Below are 19,893 nucleotides of genomic sequence, written 5' to 3'. Positions count from 1 at the left end.
ACATGCTTATTATTAACGCTGTCGTGTTAGTTGTACTATGTTTGAGTATTGTGTATTATTTTCCTTATTTTCGAAGTTTTATTACGATTCTATTTGAAAACCAACAAATTATACTTTATGTCTGTAGTTCTAATTCAATATAGCGACGTAATTAAAAATAAAACAGTTTCTTTGTCCTCCATAGGTTCGTAATTAAAAATTCCCTTTAAAAATAATTTTCTCCGTTCTAGGGAAAGTAGTTTAAAAAGTTTCATTAAAAGTTTTCTTCCGAAGATTAAAGTTTTCCTTTACGAGAATATTTCAGAACTTAACGGATTTAAATAAGACGTTTCGTGTTTGTCGGATCCTTCGTAAAGTTTTCCTAGCAATTTCGAAACACGTTATACGTAGTTGCTTTTCATACCACTATAAAGATTTGTCATACAAAGTAAGAGTTTTGGTGGGAAACCTCGAACTATTTACTTTAGGAACAGTTACGACCAAACATCAAAGCACATCCAATTTGAAAGTTTTACTGTATTAGTTATTATTTTAACATCAAATGTAGACAAAATCAAAGTAGTTAAGACATGTTTTGAAAATAGCATGTGCATCATTAGTTAAACTATATATATATATTTAGGGATTCTACAGTATTCACTGCCTTCCCTCGCTCAACCGTTTCCATCTCTTTCTGTTGTTCCATTCTCCATCGTTTAGTCCTCTCTTACTCATGGCGTCGTCTACTTCGTTCCTCCAGGATTTTCGGGGTCGTCCTCTTTTCCTCCTTCCTATGGGGCTCCATTCGGTTATTCTCTTTATTCATCTGCTGTCGCTAGTTCTTCTTACATGTCCATACCACTTTAGTCTTTTTTGTTCTATATATGTTAGTATGTCTGTTTCTATTGATGTTCTTTGCTTTATTTCGTCATTACTTCTCCTATCCATTTTTGTTACTCTGTAGCATCTTCGCAGGCATTCCATCTCTGTTGCTACTATCTTACTGCTGTTTTTCTTGTTTATGATCCAATTTTCGGCCCCATATGTCATAATACTTCGCACTAATGTTTTATAAATCTGCGTTTTTGTCTTCATATTTAGGTGTCTATCCCACCATACTGAGTTAAGTTGTCGGATTGCTGTTCTAGTTTGTCCTAATCTTTGTGTAATTTCTTCCTCTGTTGTTGCCTTGTTCGTGATTATAAACCCCAGGTATTTGAATTTATCCTTTCCTTTGATTGTTACGTTGTCATCACTCTGTAGATCTTCTATGTCTTCTTCACTTGTAGATAGGTACTCTGTTTTCGCGAGGTTAATATCTAGGCCAGCCTTGGTATATTCTTCTTGTAGTTTCTTCATCATGTAGCTGAGGTCGTCTTGGTCTTGTGCAATCACTACTTGATCGTCTGCAAAACTTAATGTATATAGGTATTCGTTCCGTACCGGTACTCCCATGCCTTCGCATTTTCTTTTCCATGTAGTCAAGGCTTTCTCTAAGTATATTTTGAATAGGGTTGGAGATGTGGAACAACCCTGCAGGAGCCCTTTTGTTGTGGTGAAGTCTCCTATGATTCTTGTTCCCATTTTAATGGACACTTTATTTTCTTTATACAGAGCTTTTGTAGCTTCTATGAGATCCGTCTGTATTTCTAATTTGTACATTGCTTCCCATAGTTCTGACCTTGGTACAGAGTCATACGCCTTTCTCAGGTCCACAAATGCCAAGTGGATATTTCTATTTTTTGCTTTTTTCTTTTCCAACAGTTGTTCCAGTGTGTATATGTGGTCTATGCATGATCTTCCTGCCGTGAAACCTGCCTGATCCTCCACGATTTTGCCTTTTATCGCTGGCTCTATCTTTTCTCGCAGTATCTTCCAATATAATCTTCCTATTGATGATATTACGCTTATTCCTCTGTAGTTTTCGCATCGTTTTCTATATCCTTTCTTAAATATAGATGTCATATATGCCGCCGTCCATTCCTTTGGGAGCTGTTCTCCATTTATGGCTTTCTGAAATATCCATTGTATCATCCGGTGTAATTTTTTTGATCCGTATTTTATAAGCTCAGGTGAGATGCCTCCAGGTCCCGGTGCTTTCTTATTTTTGATTGCTTTTATGGCCGTTCTCATTTCCCTATCTGTTATTTCTATTTCTTGTTGTGGGAATCTGCTTCGTCTTCGCCTGTTTTCTTTTCCAATGAATTGTGGTCTTTGTTCTGTTAATAGTTCCTTGTAGTAGTCCTTCCATTCTTTGTCCTGTATATTTCCCAATTTAATTTTTTCTTTTGAGTTTTGTTTCAATCCTCTCAGTACTTTCCATGACTCCGAAGTTCTTGTACCTCCTATATATGTTTCAATATTTAAGCAGATTCTTTCCCATTCTTCATTCTTTTGCTGTGTTATTTGTTTTTTCACTTCTCTATCTTTTTCTCTATATTCTTTATAAACTTCATCGTTGTTTGTAGTCAGCCATTTTCTGTATAGTTGCTTTTTTTCTTGAATTATTCTTTTTGTTGGTTCATTTATTTCATAATAGTGCTGTTTATTTGTTATATGTTCTTTTCCCCCAAGAGCTTCGAATGCTGCTTGCTTTATACTCGCCTTTATATGCTCGTATATTTCTTCGATGTTGCCGTATCTGAATTCTATTAATTTTTGGTCTAGACGTTGTTGGTATAGTTCTCTTATTGATTGTTCTTGGAGTAGTTCTATATTGTATTGTTTTTCTCTTATAGTGTTCAACTGTTCTTCTGTGGAGGGGGTCTTGTTATGTTTCCAATTAATGCTCATTTTTGCTGTCAGTAGTCTATGGTCCGTTCCACATTCTGCTCCTCTTTTGACTCGCACATCTTTGATCTTTATTGTGGTATCTTGTTTGAATATTATGTAGTCTATTATCGATTTCAGCTTTCGTGTTTCTTGCGTCCATGTATATTTATGAATATTTTTATGTCTGAAAAATCCGTTGGTGATTTTTAGGTTGTTTAGTTCGCATAATTCAATCAGACGTTCTCCGTTATCGTTTTTTTCATCATCTCCCCACTACTTTATCGTTTTCTTTTCTTCCAGTTCTGCCGTTAAGGTCTCCTGTTATAATTATCTCCACGTTCTTTTTAATTAGCTCTATTTGATTTTGGAGTTGTTCCGTGAAATGTTCTTTTTCTACTCTCGGGGAATCGTCTGTTGGTGCATATACTCCGAGTATCACTGTCTCTGTACCGTATATAGTTAAACTAAAAAAGGTTATTGTTGTCGGACGGTGTTACGTATTCACTACTCTTCTTTATGGCTTGGAAGCACGGACATTAAAACAAGTTGGCACCCTTTGAATTTTGGTGTTACAGAAGAATCCTACGAATATCATGAACTCGAAGAATATCAAATGCAAAAGTTACTAGAAGAATAGGAAATGAAGCTGAAATAATATTGACTATCAAAAGAAGAAAACTTAAGTACTTAGGCCATGTTATGAGAGGTCAAAGATACTCATTATTGCAGCTTATTATGCAAGTCAAAATTCGAGGAAAGCGAAATGTGGGAAGACGAAGAATATCGTGGTTTAAGAACTTGAGGGAATAGTTTGAATGCAGTAGTGCAGAACTATTTAGAACGGCAGTCAACAGGGTCTGCGTAGCCCTGATGATTTCCAACCTTCAATAGAAAATGGAACTTAGAGAAGAGATGATATTATTTTATTAAGGAAATCATAGCATCCATTATTTTCAATAATAATTGCTTTGATTTCCTCAAAATAAGAACGTTATTTAAGAATGTATTTTAAATATATCTTCTTTATATGCCATCCGAATTATCTGAGTAGTATTCCGGTGGCGAGCACCATGGCAAATGTTGGCCTGAGTTTAGTATTCCAATCTCGATAGTTTTTAGCCCAGAAGCTTATTATAATTTCTTATAATTCATCGGGCTACTGATACTTTTTCCCTTGGCAATCACCCGTGGCCAAATAAATAAATATATACGCCGGTATATTAGGCGCCACGCCCTTCCGGTAGGGATCTATGGAGGAGTATCATCGAGCCGCAAAGCCTTATCTCTTGCCGTACTGCTCCATTATAGATTCGTTTTAGAATTTTAAACTGCTGCGCCGTTATCCTTTTTTATTTTTCTGTACACCGAGCCAGGGCTTGAACGCACATCCACTTAACCATTCGACAGTGAAGCGAATGAGAGTCGACCTCCTGCCCCGCTTGGCTATTTGACCGACTCAGATAGCCAAAAAGAAACAGATTAATGGACATAAAAAAACTTTTATTGGGACATCAAATATGTAACGACTTTGATATATTTTTGGGAAGCTGTAAGTGAAGGAGTGCTTATAAATCAAAACGTTAAAATGGAATATAAACAGAAAAAATATTTTATAAGGGATTCTGGGTTATAGTATGTAAGGTACACGACAGGGATAAGATTATTTCCGTGTTTCTTCGTATCTGGTACTTTAACTACACTGTAAATACAACTAGTAGCAACTGTAGGTTGAAATAAATATAATTGAACATCACTGTGAGCAGTATAATTACCGAAAAGAACAATAACTTCTTAAAAATAACGTTATGCTTGCAATGTAATGGCTGAATATCAATTGACAGTATGCGGTCACACCATCCTACGTCATCGGGTGGCAGTGATGCCAGATATAAATTGTGTTACAATCTTTAGTCTTTCGAGTGTTTACCCATAAAACAGATATTTGCAAAAACATGGGTCCTACCAATTTGAATACTTTTTTTACAATATTTTTGGAAGTAAATGTTTACTAAGATTCACTTCGGCTAAATTTAATAATTCCGGTATAGTACAGAAAAGATATCGGTATTTTGCATGATATTTACAGTTCTAGGTTGATTTGAACGAAATTAGGCATTTGGACCATTTTAAACTTACAATATTTTGTAATGGATAGACAGTTTTCTACAATCTCGGTAGTAAAGAATAGGTCTACTTCAGGAAGCGACCCTGCCTATGCGAGCCATGATTTTCTCTCAATTTCTAGCAAACCATGTCCCATCTCTATATCCTTCCAAAATCTAATTACCAATTTCCTATCCCTGGTAAAAGGCAGCAGCGATCATCACTAGCTCAAGGCACAAAGAAATTGATCCTGGATTTACTTGAAACGGGAAAACCGCAAGCATCACTGGAGCAGCTTGAATGGTTGTGGTACTCGAATGGAGAAGGCAACCTGAAACTATTCCATTATTGTTCCCTAGTTCGTTCAGCATAGCTGAAACTCTGTCAGGTTTGTACTGATTGTGAATTTCAGAAAACAAGATCCTGCAGGGAAGGCATATCTCAAACAGACCACAGGGCCTCCCAGGACGTCATGAAGCAAAATCGTTCGTACATCTTGTTTGCACTCCAACAAAATCATCTGACATCTGACATGGTGGATCCATCGAAGCAAACAGCTTCACTGTGCTTTCATGAAAACCCCATTTGTTTTTTCCAGAAATGATTTATAGTACTTCCCTATTAAAAATTGTTTCGGAATCAATAACCAACAACCGTTCTAACGAAATGAATTTACTATATGCTATAGGAACATAGTCCAGGTAGAAGTGAAGAACCATGTATTTTTAGGCTCATGAGACAACCCAAGCCTTGAAAAACTTTAGCATTCTTTTGACTATATTTTTATAATTAGAATCTTCATTGCTGCTCAAAAATTTCTCCACATCCTTAAATGCGAACCATCCTTCTCTCTTCTATGATCTTTTATGATCTTGGCAAACTCTTGATCCGCTAGAAGTCTTCTGATATCTGGTCCAACCTTCGCCTTTAACAGATCTGGAAATTTTTTAACCAAGTATTTGAACCTAAGTAAATTCCTTAGCTTATGCCTGATAAAACAGTCTGTTTCATAAGTATAAGGTAGAATTTTCGGTGGTTTTTTTGCACATTATTTTGTACAACCGTAAACGTCCTTAGCTCTCAACTCTCCATTCTTTTTCTTCATATACTGTCCTTTCAGAACGTTGGTAATCATCATAGCTATTTTAATCTTATTCACTGCCACCCTAAATGGCATACTTGTATCAATACCATACCAATGTCGCAAGTTATTTAACCATGAAGTCTTTCTTCGTCCTGGACCAAGTTTGTCTTCTATTTTTCCTTGCATAATATTTTGTAGCCTCCTACATTTGGAACCTCTCATTACATGTCCAAAGTACTCCAGCTTCTTCTTGATGCTTTTCTAATTCGGTGGTCTTGCTGAGACGTTCTCGTATTGTGGAGTTTCGAATCTTCTCTACCCAAAAACTTTTAAAATTCTTGTATAGCACCACATTTCAAAACAAGACTCAACACCATAAAGTAAGATCGAGAACACATAGTAGCGAAGTAGGCAGATCCAAAATGATTATTTTAGGTCTCTGCTACGTAATGGACATCCTTCTAAAAGCTGTTTTGGCCTGCTCAATTCTGGATGTGATTTCACAGTGACTCTATATATTACAATTTAACTGATGTCCAAGGTAAAACACAATTTTGTCAACTTGCTCAAGTTTTGTACTATTTACATACGCAGACGGCTTTATATTCTGTTTTTTACTTATTGCGAGTATTTTGATTTTCCGTATGTTCAGATCCAGATCTGCTTATTTACAGCTCTCAACGACACTATCAAGAAGTGTTTTTAAATCTGCTTGACTAAAAACTAGTACTGTATCATTCGCATATCCCAAATTATTAATGAATTCTTCATTCACAATTATTTCTTCTTGTTTTTGAGAAAGCAGTACTGCCTTACTCCTTTTTTAAATCTGTAATTTCATATAGTTTACTAAAAGTGATGCTATTTGATAATTTAATTCTAAGACAAATTTGTAATTATGTGAACTTCTCAGCCATCGACACCAATGACTCTGAGAGCTTGGATTAATATAGAGTGCTTAACATGATCAAATGCCTTTTGAAAGCCAATAAAAGAGCAATACACGTCTACAGATATATCACAAAATGTGTGTTGTGTCAGATACGTATTCCTCACATTTAATATAGATACGTGCATGTATTACCGTTGGAAAAGTTTTCAATAAATGGGTCAACAAACTAATGGTTCTATAATCAACAAAGATTTGTTCTGTTGTTTTCTTAGGTAGAGCTATGAACAATGAATTGGATCAACCATTAGGTCCGCTGGTATAAATGGTATTGGAAAATGAAGTTATAGCCTCTAAAACATTGCTATTGTTTATAAGTTTGTATATTTCACTTGGAATTTCATCAGGACTTGTCACTTTGCCAATTTTTGATGACTTTATGGCCTATACTATCTCAAAGCATGTTATTAAGGGTCCGTTGCAGTTAGAAATATCCCGAGGTGAACTAATCCTATCGTTGTCGAATAGGTTCGTAATGTAATTTTCCAATCCTTTCAGTTTGTCTTCTACTTCAAATATTACTTTACCATGTTCATAGTTTAGCAGTGCAGTTTGTCTTTTATTGAAGATACCAGCCGCTTATTTCACTTTTTTTTAAACATTTTAAACATGTCGTATACATTTTCGAGTTCTTCAATTTCATGGGATTGTTTGGCTAGATGTTGACTTGATCAGTCAATCTTTTCGATCTCGACTGTCATATAGACATATAGAAATTTGGTGTAAACCATCTTGTATTTCTTCATGTTTGAGTTTTTAACGAATCATTGCCAAGTTTTCATTGGTCTCTTTCAAGTACACAGAATGTAAAATGGGATAGAAGCATAGAAACCACCGTTATGGAGTAAAACCGCTTTTTTAACTGTGCTTCGATGAATTGATAAAGAGATGCCATTGGGTGGATTCACACAGGATTTTGAATTGAACTATCTTTAATATCCCTGCAATAAACTAGATTTCCTTCTTGAGTGAAGTAAGGCACAAAATTCTTTTCACGACATCTGAACCAAGAAAAATACACTACAGGTAGTAATAGCTTCTGGGTCTCGAGTCGGGATCCAAGCAACTCTGCCGTATCTTTGGGAAGACCCACTATGATCAAGTCATTTGTCTCTTCCTGGGAGAACAATTTTAGTCTACTGCTACCTTTAAAGTTGGCGCTTCAGTTCTGACAATTCTGATGCTGTACTTCAAATTCATATCTCTCTCTATCTCTCTCCTAACTTAACAGGGAACCTGAGCATCATGAAGAAGAGGACGAATAGCTGAGGGAAGATTTGGGTATAAAATAGAAAGCTTAGATTTTAAGATGAACACCTTAGACATCACATGAGAAGAAATAGTAGTTGTCACTATGGTTCAATTATCTTTAAAGTTTAAGTAGAAATTGAAACTTTAAAATAAATGTATTTTGAACCGAAATTGTGTTTCATTCCCAGTAAAGATGTTAAATAGTATTAAAATGCCACAATAAAATAGCTTCAGAACAATAAAATAACATTATTTTATTTCATTATTCTTTTGTTTACAATAGTCATAACAATTTTCAAATAATACCATACAAATTCAAACCATTACAAAAGCATCGAATTTGTAGAATCTATATAAGCATCTATGGTTCTTCTCAGAGCCTTCTTTCAGTCATGATGTATTCTTGTGTTTTAAGCAGGTCGAGAATTATTGTGTGCAATTTAAGGCAAATCTAGCTATCTAACAGTTGCCAGAATTGTATTAGCCAAATGTGCACTTGATATGAAATTAAAGTGGAATTTTATTATAATCTGAATAAAAACAAAACTTGTGATTTTACTTAGATTTGCATAAATTACTTTAAAGTGGTTTGTTTGAAAATCAATAATAGTTATTTCAATTTTAATTACAAAAGAAATATCAACAAGATTACAGTTTAAGATAAAATATAAAAACCTCGGAATGAGAGTAAGCTTTTGGAAGTTTTGACTAGAATGGAGACGTTTACAAGTTTCCAGTTTGCCAGTGGCGTAAACAGAAAAAGAGTACAACAACATGAATATCTTGATAAAGACGAAATCAAGTATTTATTGGCCAAACTGTTATTTTTGACATTTTAAAGTATTGGAAAATTTTGAGGTTAGTGGTTTTTAATTCATTAGTAAACAGAAGACAATAAACTGTTAGAGAAGAAAGATTTTTAACAAAGTTAGTTGGCATCAAATCGTATCTATAAAAAGATAAGACCATTCTTCAATCAACATAATTTGTCAGCAACAATCAACGTTGGAATACAATATCTTTTTTTTTCGTTTTTTTTTTTATAAGGTTGATGTTAAGATTCGAAACATACCTCGATTGTAGTAGTTGGGCAGAACCTCGTTGCAGTTTCAATTATGCAGGATTTCTCCAACGTGGCCACGATGATATTCGAGATCGCATGGGTTGTTCGGATACTATCTCCGTCAATTCCAGAGACTTACTTATCCCTGGCTTTACACAGCATATTCTGTTTACCGTTTACCACATCTTAATCGCCAGTTCTTCTTGTCATATACTTATATCTTCTTCAGTGAGATCTCTTTTTGCCCTGCTGTTTTTATTTGTCCGCTCCATTGTAATGTAGGTCGTCCTCGTTTCCTGGTTTTTCTATTTCGTCAGTGTTTCTTTCACATTCATTAGTTCTCTCATTCGTTAATTTTGCCCTTGTTTCATTAGTGTTAATCTGCAACTTATTCTCCAAAACGTCATTTCCATTGCGTTTATTCTGTTTTCCAGTCTTTTATTTGTCACTCACTCCTTACTCTCTCTCTCTATCTCTCTCTCAAACAAGCTCCTCTCGACTATCCATATATCGCATACCAACGAGTGTGTAAGACTTTGTCACCTTGTCACTTTCTGCCTTTCCGAATCTGTAAACGTATGCACTGAAAAAACCATGTCCTGTTAGCATCTGCGATAGGCAGTAATCCAAATGCCAATGCTCGCAGTCCATCCATCTTCTCAAATTAGGAATCAGCAACTTCGTCCACTGCGCCACCCTGCTCATCTCATACCATCCCTCTTGCTACACCATAATGAACAGTTTTTAAACGGTCCTTTGATATGTCTTCATTTCTTCCCTCGTATACTCTTTCTCTTTCCTTCACTAGCACGTGCAAAGGAATACACCCGGTGATACCTCACGGCGCTTCGGCAGACACTGTTTTTTATGCTTGTGTCATCCTCAACAGACTATTCCTATCTGATCGGGTGAGGGCTATCGATTGCATAACAGAATGAAGGGTCCTCCTCCTCTCAGATTTGAGGAGATCAGTGGGGCAGATCCCACCTTAGCTCTGTGAGTCACCGCCTTCACGTGCTCCCCCACTTTCTGTTATAACTCAGAGTTACACCTAAATATCTTACACATTCCGTCCCTTTTCTTTGGTCTCTTAAGAACTATGGCCTCGGTCTTACTCACCAGCCAGATCTAGTCCTTGCATTTTCAACCATTCGTCTACTTGATCGCATGTACGCTACCCACCAAAGAGAAGTCTTCCCTGTCCTGTGCCAACACCAACATAGCGAGGTCTCCCGCAAATGAGAAAGGACAAAAACGTTTCCACTAACTATACCCAGCTATGTTCTCAAAAATAGATATGACTTTAAATGTAGAGTAATAAATTGTAGCGAGCTAAATGATTAAAAAATTATGTATACTAAAGAAAATATAAGAAATATTTAACCACCTCCAGATTGGTCGTAACTCATTAATAACAAAATAATTTTCTTTTTCATTAGTAATTTAATCTGTCCAGAATATTTGAAGAATTCATCTATATAACCACAAATATGGATAGCGTTTTTAGTAGTGTTATGTCATGGTCCATACTTTCACACCATATTGTAGACAGGGAATATATAACATTTTAACAATCTGTTTTTTAGTATTAGTGAAAAGTCCCTGTTAGTAAATATATTTTTCATTTTGATAAAACTTTATCTCGCCTGCTCAATTCTGGATTTGATCTACGTTGCCATATCAAAAAAGAGAAAAGTGCTGAATCAACAGCTAGAAGTAATAGAAGAAAACTTTAGAAGCAAATAAAATAAAAAAGAAAAGATAAGCATTAGAGAGTTATACAATTTTTTAAGGCTTACAATATTTTTTCTCACTATCAACTTGTTTTGTCATGTATTAGAAAGAAATGAGGAACTGAAAAAAGGCGGAGAGAAAAACTATACCATTTTTGAGATTTTGAAACTTTAAAGGTTAACTTTTATCCAAATTTATATAGAGAGTGGTGTGCAATAGTGACAGCTAGACTGAATGCAGTATATAAGTAAACTTCAAGCAGTTTTAAATTTGTGTCACTTTTAGTATTTTAACATTAATTATAGTAAATGTCTGGTAACAACTACATATGTTTATATCTAATAGCATAACAATATGCCAAAAACTTGTACATAATGAAAGCATGTATCAAATGGACAACAGAAACAAGGTAAAACATTCAAAATGTATTTCAGCCTAATCACATCATACATAACCTATCTAACAAAACTTATATATCAACTTCTTTTAAAGTAACAAACCTAGAAATAATAAACACGATTACAATAGTACTAATCACAACTGTTATGGCAAATATATAAAATGTATCTTCAGTAAAAATGTCTGTAAAAGCAGGAATATTATCATAAACGTGTTCAATAAGTTTAAGATGGAAGTCCTTCTTTTTATTGCCCATTTCACCTCTTGCCTTTCCTTTTAGCCTCTAATTTTGTTGTAATCGGTGAAGAAACTGGCTCTACTGGAACTTTGGAGCTTATGTGCTTATTGAATTGTTGCAATATTTCTAAAACTGTCAAGTTGTTGGCTAAAAACTTCACTGTGCTAAAAAATAATAAAATTTATTATTTCATATAATTAAAAAACATTCAACAGTTATTGTTTAAAAAATAGCAAACTATTTTTGTAACTGGACGGTCGATTGGAAAAGGAAAACAACCAATATTTTTGTCGCCAAAACCTTTATATTCGGAATCCTATGTTTTTGAACTGAAGCCGAATTCTATTGAGCGATTATTAATTAGAAGTTCTGATTGCAAAAGAGTTATGCCAATAAAAGGTATTATTTTTGTTTGCGAACACTTTCATTTTGTAGAATGTAGGAAGCAGAAGAAAACAATCACAAAAGTATTGTGAAAGATAGGTAAAGAATATAAAATAATAAACACAATAAAGATAAGAAAGTTACAATATCTGGGACATTTAATAGTGGGACAGCGATATGAAATGTTCAGATTGATAATACAGAGAGAGATAGGAGGAGGAAGGGCATATTTGCAAGTGCTTTCTAAAAACAGATTATTCATGATCAATAGTGTTCGCAGAAAAAGGTTTAAAAAATAAAATGCCTTCAATTCTGCTTTCGTCTGCTTCAAATTACACAAATATAACAAATTTCGCATAATCGCTAACATTAATAGATTTATCAAATTACAAAGCAAAATCTTTAAATTTTCACTATTTGTTCTCTAATGTCACCAGCCTTAATAATTCTGCGTTTGACACTATTATCAAAAAGTGGTATGCTTTTTAGTTTGTCTGTTTTCTGCTTACTTAACAAGATCTTCCACTGTAGGAATGATTGTTGGTAAAATCAGATTATTGGCAACGTTTTATCGACTAGTTAAAATGTTTTCTCAGTATAAGTCATATACATACTCATACATACTATTCTTTATATTAAACAAACGCTAAAACATTGCGGGGAATACACATATCAGATATGTATTGAATTCAGATCTATTTAACCCCTATTTATTCACATGTTTTACATTTCTTTGTTGCGAGACTGACCACTTAGCTTGTTGTAACGGCCCAGTCTTTTTTATTAAACAATTGTAAAAAGTAAAAGCCAAAAAAAATATTTTTTGTCTATAAAATGTTTCCTATACATTTTAGAAAAAAAAATGGTTGAAATAAAAATTATAGATCATAAAAAGTTCTGTGATTTTAAGAGTATATAAATTGAAATACACAAATAAAATTGACCAAGAGAATTGCAAAAAACCTTATTTTTGCAAAACTTTATAAATGTTAAAATGGAAAATCCCAGTGGTGGGATTATACTATAGTTTCAAAAAACTTACATTCAAGTAAAAACTTCATATGAATGATAATATATTTTTATTAAAATTTATAAAACAATTATCCAAACAGATTAAAATTATCTTCAAAACATTTTCGGTGCAGTTGGACATCATCAGTAAAATTTAGAAGTAAGTATTTCCACGTTTTAAATGATTAACACAAAAACTAGGTACAATTTTTACTGTTAAACTAATAAACATCTTGAGTGTAGTTAACATTAGCTACATATCTTAGTATAAGAACCCTTAGATTAAATGTAAAAAATATTAAATGTTAAAAATTTGGTAAAATGAGGTCGATGTTGTAGTATATTACTTTAAAGGATATCCCTTAAAGGGTCAATTGTTTATGTATTTTAATTTGGAACTCTCAATAGTAATGAACTTATTTTGTTTATTTCTACAACTTTTATTTGAATTATTTTTCTCTAAAATGTATAGAAAACGTTTATAGGCAAAAAATATTTTTTACACTTTTTAATATTATTTAAAAAAAACAAAGCAAAATTAGTTGTATGTTTACACATAATTAAACCTTTAAATACTTGTATAAGGTTTTTTCAGTTTTGTTTTTCTTGACTGGGGTAGACCAGTCATGTCAGAAATGACATATGCATTTCCATAGTTTTCCATTGAAAATTTCAAAGTTGTCCTCCGACCTACCCCTAGGGGGTGGGAGTGTGGGATCGTGTTTGGTGATATTTGATAGATTTTTGAAAAATATTAAAAACACGTTTTTTAGTTTTTCATTTGAGAGTGTATTTCTCAAGAGATTAGACTGTTTCTATAATTTTCCTAGGGTATCACGATAAATCATTTTTTCCAATTACAGCAAGCTTTATCAGATTTTTAAAATTTTAAAGTTGCCTCCCCCCCCCCTTTCTGCTTTGGGGGTTGTGGGGAAAATATTAAATACCTTTCAGTTTTTCGATCCGATGGTCACTTTGCAAAATAGTCAACTGTCCCGCTTCTTTTCACACACCCTGTATATAAATATTATATTTATTTAATTTGCCTCTAATAGAACAAAATCCAATATTCTTACCTATTGAACATAAAATACAGAAAATTAAATCATTTACTTTTCAAGTGATTGAAGAAGAATTAAAATTTAAGACTCTGTTTGAGGTCCACTGATCATTGCTTAATCACTTATCAGCCTTTATATGTATAAGGTTTTACCTTTAGCTATGTTTAATTAAATAGATGTATTAATAAAAAATTACAAAACAAAAAGTAATTTAATAATTAACTCAAAAACCTCGTAATATTATAATATATAGAGAGACTAGAAAAAACTAGTTGAAATGGAAAACTTAAAAGAAAGAAAAAACAAAAGAAGAAGAGCAGAAACAAAAGAATAAACAATAAATAATAGGTCAGATTTAAATCACATGTTTGAAATACCAATGAGTTAAGAAGTATATGTATTTAGTATTAGTTATTTTTTTTATATTCTTTAGTTATTATGGCTTTAAATGATATTAATCCAGCTAAAGTAATACAATGAATAGCAAGGGAGGTTTTTGAAAAGCACATAATAACATATGATATAAACTAGTAAATGTCTTCCTCAAAAAATCTAAGATAAAAAAAAATCACAAATATAACAATTTAAATAAATGTTGAAAGGGCACACTTCTAGTACTTAGAAATACTTAAATTAGACAAAAATTCAGTCATCTAAAATGTAATGAGTCACAGACTTAGTCCATGTGTCTGAAGGAGTCAATATAATTGGTTATTATAGATTTAGATGACTTCCAGCAATATCAGCAAGGTAAGATCAAGATTTGGGCATATCGACAACATATATTTATTGGAGAATTGTCCACCAAGTTAATAAATTAAGGATTATACTGGTAATCGCAAAGTAATACTAAATTAATGTCCCTCTATTATACATTACATACTGGCAGTTTTGTATGGAAATAATGAGATTCAGGCAGCTAAATTTAACTTAACTAATCTAGAAGGGGATTGTTTTACTGATACTATAAGTAAAGGAGTGTAATAGTGAATGTGTTGTATTTTATTGGAAACCAAATTTTACCAAACAGAGAAATAAAAACCTACTGTATGCCATGGCTAACTATATCTTTTAGTTACACCCTTAGGAGATAGATTACTTACCCTGCATCTCCTAAGTCAATCTTTATCTCTGGTTCGCTCCTGTCACATACAACATTAGGTTTTATCACACAACTTAAGTTTGTTTCTATTACTTTTGGTGTTGATATATGAAAAAGGAAATCTCTGAAAGAAAAAGTGTTTTCCTTAGAAAATCTATATGAAACACGCTTGCGCTAGCCTATATTTAGAAAATCAATGAAATACTTGGGTTATGTGTGTATATATTTATGCTTACCGAGCGGTTACAGCATTGGCATGGAATGGATCAAATTGAACCTGAATTTTTTTAACAGGTTTTAAGTTAACTAATTTTAATTGTTTATTTATGGCACTTATTACCCCAGCTGACCTAGTAAAACCACCGCTAAAATAGATAGACATTTTTAAACTATTTTGTAAATATGAAAACAATAAAAATATTTCCTTCCACAAGGATATTTACAAAAACGTGACTTTTGACTTTGGCAGAAGATGTCAATTGCATTCAACATGAAGTTTGCAATTTAAGAATAGTCTACAAATCGCAGGTTTTCCATAGGCGGAAGTAGGTATTAATTAAAGGATTATCAAATACATGTTTATTTAATAAGGGGATTTAATGGATCAAATGAAGATTAATTTGATGAAACATAATTTTTTGACAAAAATAAACAATAATATACATAGTAAATAATAATTTATCCCTACCACGGGATCGGCTTTCTTAATGATATTGTATACCTACCCTTGATATAGAAATCATATCTAAGCGTCCTCCTTTAGATCTGCTTTGGTTTTCTTCTCCCAGTTCTCCCAGTAGCTTGCAGCTCAGCTCTTTTTTATGGGCAATTTTAAATAAAATTATAAATTCAGCAATAAACGTATTTACCTAAAACATCTCATAGTATGGTCTCCGATTTTGTATCATTTGGTGCCACAGTTTTTAAAAAAATTTTGTCACTATTTATCCATCTAACCATTTTCATTTATGCGATATACATTCATATGGAGACACACATGGTATTTATCGATCTTCAAAAGGCTTATAATAGTATCTCATTAGCCAAGCTGTGGCAAGTGGTTGAAGAGAAGAAAATTCCACCGATTTACATTAATGTTGTGAGGGAATTGAACGAAGATATGACAAGTTCAATAAAGATTGGACCTGAGCCCCTAGACCCCTAATCACTAATCAATGCATTACTGCTACTGGAAACAGAAGACGGTTCATTTATTCCGTCGACGGTGACGAGGTTTGGGTGGAGGTTGTCGTGGGGGTTAGGTAGGATTTTGATTGGAGGGTGAGGCGGACAATATTTTCTTTGAGAGGTCTTCATGTCGAAGGTAACCGTATGCCGTCATCTCTTTTATTGAGAAATCTAGAGAAATCTCTAGAAATTGAAAAAAGGTAAAGTTGTCTCAATAAAAGAGATGACGACCCAGTATCTTTTAATAATCTATACAGTTCCCAATAACATATTGCGTTTTAAAATATCAAACTGGAAAAATAAATTTAGAGTGTCTCTTGAAATTGTGATGAACGTTTAATGTTTGTTTTGCTAAGCACAAATTGTGTTTATCTAGATTTTGAATTAAGATCGGCGTGAGAAGCGCTCGCTAAGAAGCGGAAATTGCAATGATGTGTGAGAATTGAGATCATTTCCGATGGAGCATTCCAATGATCTGATAGTCCTGGCATTTTTCTGCCAGTTATAAGGGTTTTGAGCTCTTAGAACCAACAATTTTCAGTGTAGTGTATTAAAAGTTAAGTAAAAATTTCTTTTTTCGTTCACTTGACACAGGATGGGAATTAAAACAAAACAAAAAACAAAGGTTTTTTTTAATTGCTGAGAAACCTGCCATGTTTTGGTTATTATTGGAAAAGAGTCCTTATTTTATTTAAATACCCTTTTTGGCCCTTTTTTGACCATTTTTATTATTGAGCTGAATAATACCTTTGATGATCAATATGAAAACGGAAACATCTATTAATTTTTATCTTTTTGCTAATTTACCCAGTGTAGTGTAGTGTTAGTGATTATTGGAGGGTACATTCCGTAATTTTGTTATGTTTCGATTACCAAACAAAGAACATTAAATTTTATATGTAGATTAAGAACCAAAAAACTACATAAGATAAGGAAATAATGGCTTAGGAAAATTTTCTATTTTAATTTTTTTCAATAATGATCTGTAATAAAATTATTTTTAAATATGTTTACCAGGTCATGAAGAGAAATTTATATTAAATTTTCTATAAAGATGTAAGCAGATATTAATTTATAATTGGTATTTCTGTTTGTAAGATTTTAATTAAAAATTTCAATTAAATCTATGGTTTGGTTGATAATAAATATGGCTTGTGCGTAACATTTTTGTATTGTTTTTAATTTCTCTAACAATCTTCTTGTCTCTTGGAATACTAATAAATAATTGCCGATGTGTTTTCTAAGCAAATATACGAGGTAAGTATGTGGTTGTTATCGTTTATTTGTCTATATAAATGTATATTGAATATTCGCCTTGGCGCCCTTTTTGGCAATTATTTTTTATAACTTGTTTTTTATTTTTTATTTTTTTGTCAAATTATTTATGATTTTTCTTTGTATTGTGTATCCCATATTTCTGGTTTAGCTCTAGCAGCTATCATCTTACTAGCTTCTTTTTTTTTGAATTTTTCTTTGTTTCTGAGCTAGTGAACGATCCAAAGAACCACGCCCTGATCTCTCTGATTCTGAGCAACGCCGCCTCGTTCATTTTATGTGCCTCAAACTATCTAACGTTTGTTTGTCACCCACTTGTACAGCAAATTTGGTTAAAGAAGCTTCGTACCAATTTTGAAACTCATAAAATAATGAAGAAAATGACCTTACCATCAAATATGTGAATGGCTATCCCAAGGTAACTAAATTTTGTTGATAATTATCTTGCACATAAATTTACGAATTGGCTTCTTATGTATACGAATCTAAACTATGGGTCACTGTGATAACGTGGAAAGTTAAACTTTTATAATCAAAATTTTGTTATCCGAATAATAGGAAATAAAGAAATATTACAATAAATCAGAATTTGCTATACAAAACAGAAGTAAGGTAAAAAATTATTTAAAATTTAAATTTAATATTGTCAGCAGTATTAGTAAAATATGGAAGAACTTAAAAAGAATTGTTTTTTAACTAATATTTGTTTATCGACTATGACCCCGTAAAAATTATGTTGGTATACCACTGGGTGGTTAACCTGCTTTATGTGTATTACCAACTGAGTGAAAAATCCATTTGACATTTTGAAATACAAGAAAACGAAAACCGAGTCGACCGAATAATGTCCGAATTGTCCGACGAATATAGTCGTTTCCTTCGTCTGTCACCGCACCCAGATGCGATGACTGATGCCTTTTGTTACAGGAAGTGGTAATTAATATGCATAAAATTTATTCAAACGGATTAACAATGAATTTAACTCGGTTACGCTTACAAAAACGGAATCTTACAGTTACTATATGATCCAAAGCATCGTTTTTGTTCAGTGGACTCTTTGTATATATAGTTGTTGATAGTTAAATAAACATGGATGAAGGAACTTTAAATGATTTATTGGAGTGTTCAGTGTGCCTAGAACGACTAGATACATCTAGCAAAGTACTTCCATGTCAACATACTTTCTGTAAAAAGTGTTTGGAAGAAATAGTGCAAACACACAAAGAATTAAGATGTCCAGAATGTCGAGTTCTAGTTTTGGTAAAAGTGGATGAATTGCCCCCGAATGTCTTGCTAATGCGAATATTAGAAGGAATTAAAAATGCTGGTAATTTTTTGCCCAAGAAGATTAACAGACCTGCCAGGGCTCCGAATCTATTACCTACAGCTGTTGCACAGACAACTCCTCTGCATACCCCACACAGTACTCCAGATCACAGGATCAATTCTAATAAGCAACAATTGTTGCCCCATCAGCCGTACGCTAAGGCAATGTATGATTATACATCTAAAGAAACAGGGTAAGTTAAAGAGAAATGTTTTTATTTATTTTTACAATCTGTATATAAGTGCATACTGATACAAAATATTCTTACTCTACATTATATTATACTGTTAATCAGTAAATATATATTTTTATTATTCTCTTACAAAAGAATCTTCTTTGTGGTTCTTATTTAAGTAATCCTTAAATGAAAATTTGCTCGGCACAAAGTTGCATTTTGTGAAAATTGGATTAGGAAAATGAGATTAGTAATATTTACTCTTTTATATTTATATGAAAAAAACTATTTACTTGTTAGAAACAAATACATCAATAGGAAATATTCTATATGTAACAAATTGTCAAAAAAAGTGCCAACAGTTTTGTTTAAATTTTAAATAAGGTTATATACCAAAGATAATATTAGAATTTTAGCCTTTCTTTTCTTTTTGGGCTCTCCACAAAAAAATGGGCATTTTTGGGCATACTCTCTTGCTAAACAAATACATAAATAAGTTATAAGTATAGACCTAATACAACAGATATATTAAGAAAATTCTAATTAGAGTGGGCTATGAATTTTAAATGAGCACTCTGATCCCTTCCACAGAATGAGAATCAAATATTAAAAAATAAAATTTTAAATATTGAATAGTATTTAACAAATAATTTAATTTTAATATCATAATTGACAAGTAATTAATACTAAAGCGTTTGTTAATAATATTGTGCATTCCAGTTCTCTACAATCCAGCAAAATGTATGTAAATTACATTACTCTAACTCAAACTCAACTCTCTATATAGAAAATTCATTG

At 32.8% G+C, this 19,893-nt stretch overlaps 3 protein-coding genes across 5 annotated transcripts in view; 1 reads left to right on the top strand and 2 right to left on the bottom strand.

Annotated features, from left to right (window-relative positions):
* Nucleotides 1–11,347: 11,347 nt before the first annotated feature.
* On the bottom strand, nt 11,348–11,590 carry LOC140437490 (uncharacterized). Its single transcript, XM_072527050.1, has one exon. The coding sequence runs from the start codon at nt 11,588–11,590 to the stop codon at nt 11,405–11,407; it is 186 nt and encodes a 61-aa protein (XP_072383151.1). The 3' UTR covers nt 11,348–11,404.
* mRpL53 (mitochondrial ribosomal protein L53) lies at nt 11,348–15,604 on the bottom strand. The gene is made up of 3 exons (XM_072527049.1): nt 15,367–15,604; nt 15,132–15,254; nt 11,348–11,736 (listed from the first exon to the last, which is right to left on the bottom strand). The coding sequence occupies exons 1-3, from the start codon at nt 15,510–15,512 to the stop codon at nt 11,592–11,594; spliced, it is 414 nt and encodes a 137-aa protein (XP_072383150.1). The 5' UTR covers nt 15,513–15,604; the 3' UTR covers nt 11,348–11,591.
* A 2,817-nt stretch (nt 15,605–18,421) lies between these two features.
* Nucleotides 18,422–19,893, top strand: part of LOC140437488 (E3 ubiquitin-protein ligase SH3RF3-like) — a 62,244-nt gene continuing 60,772 nt past the window's right edge. For all 3 annotated transcript variants that reach the window (XM_072527047.1, XM_072527048.1, XM_072527045.1), the window contains exon 1: nt 18,422–19,113. In XM_072527047.1, coding sequence (XP_072383148.1) covers nt 18,683–19,113 — 431 coding nt within the window. In that variant the 5' untranslated portion in view covers nt 18,422–18,682. The remainder of the gene's footprint in view (nt 19,114–19,893) is intronic.

The sequence above is a fragment of the Diabrotica undecimpunctata genome, chromosome 3 (genome assembly GCF_040954645.1).
Source record: "Diabrotica undecimpunctata isolate CICGRU chromosome 3, icDiaUnde3, whole genome shotgun sequence".
In the NCBI taxonomy this organism is placed as follows: Eukaryota; Metazoa; Arthropoda; class Insecta; order Coleoptera; family Chrysomelidae; genus Diabrotica; species Diabrotica undecimpunctata.
This window is presented reverse-complemented; position numbering and strand designations above follow the sequence as displayed.

Coding starts and splice junctions, on each gene's coding strand:
- LOC140437490 (XM_072527050.1), bottom strand. CDS start 11,590: ATGGGCAATAAAAAGAAGGACTTCCATCTTAAACTTATTGAACACGTT.
- mRpL53 (XM_072527049.1), bottom strand. CDS start 15,512: ATGTCTATCTATTTTAGCGGTGGTTTTACTAGGTCAGCTGGGGTAATA. Junction 15,255..15,366: donor GCCAATGCTGTAACCGCTCG/GTAAGCATAAAT, acceptor TTTTTCTTTCAG/AGATTTCCTTTTTCATATAT. Junction 11,737..15,131: donor ATTGACTTAGGAGATGCAGG/GTAAGTAATCTA, acceptor ATTATTTTTTAG/CACAGTGAAGTTTTTAGCCA.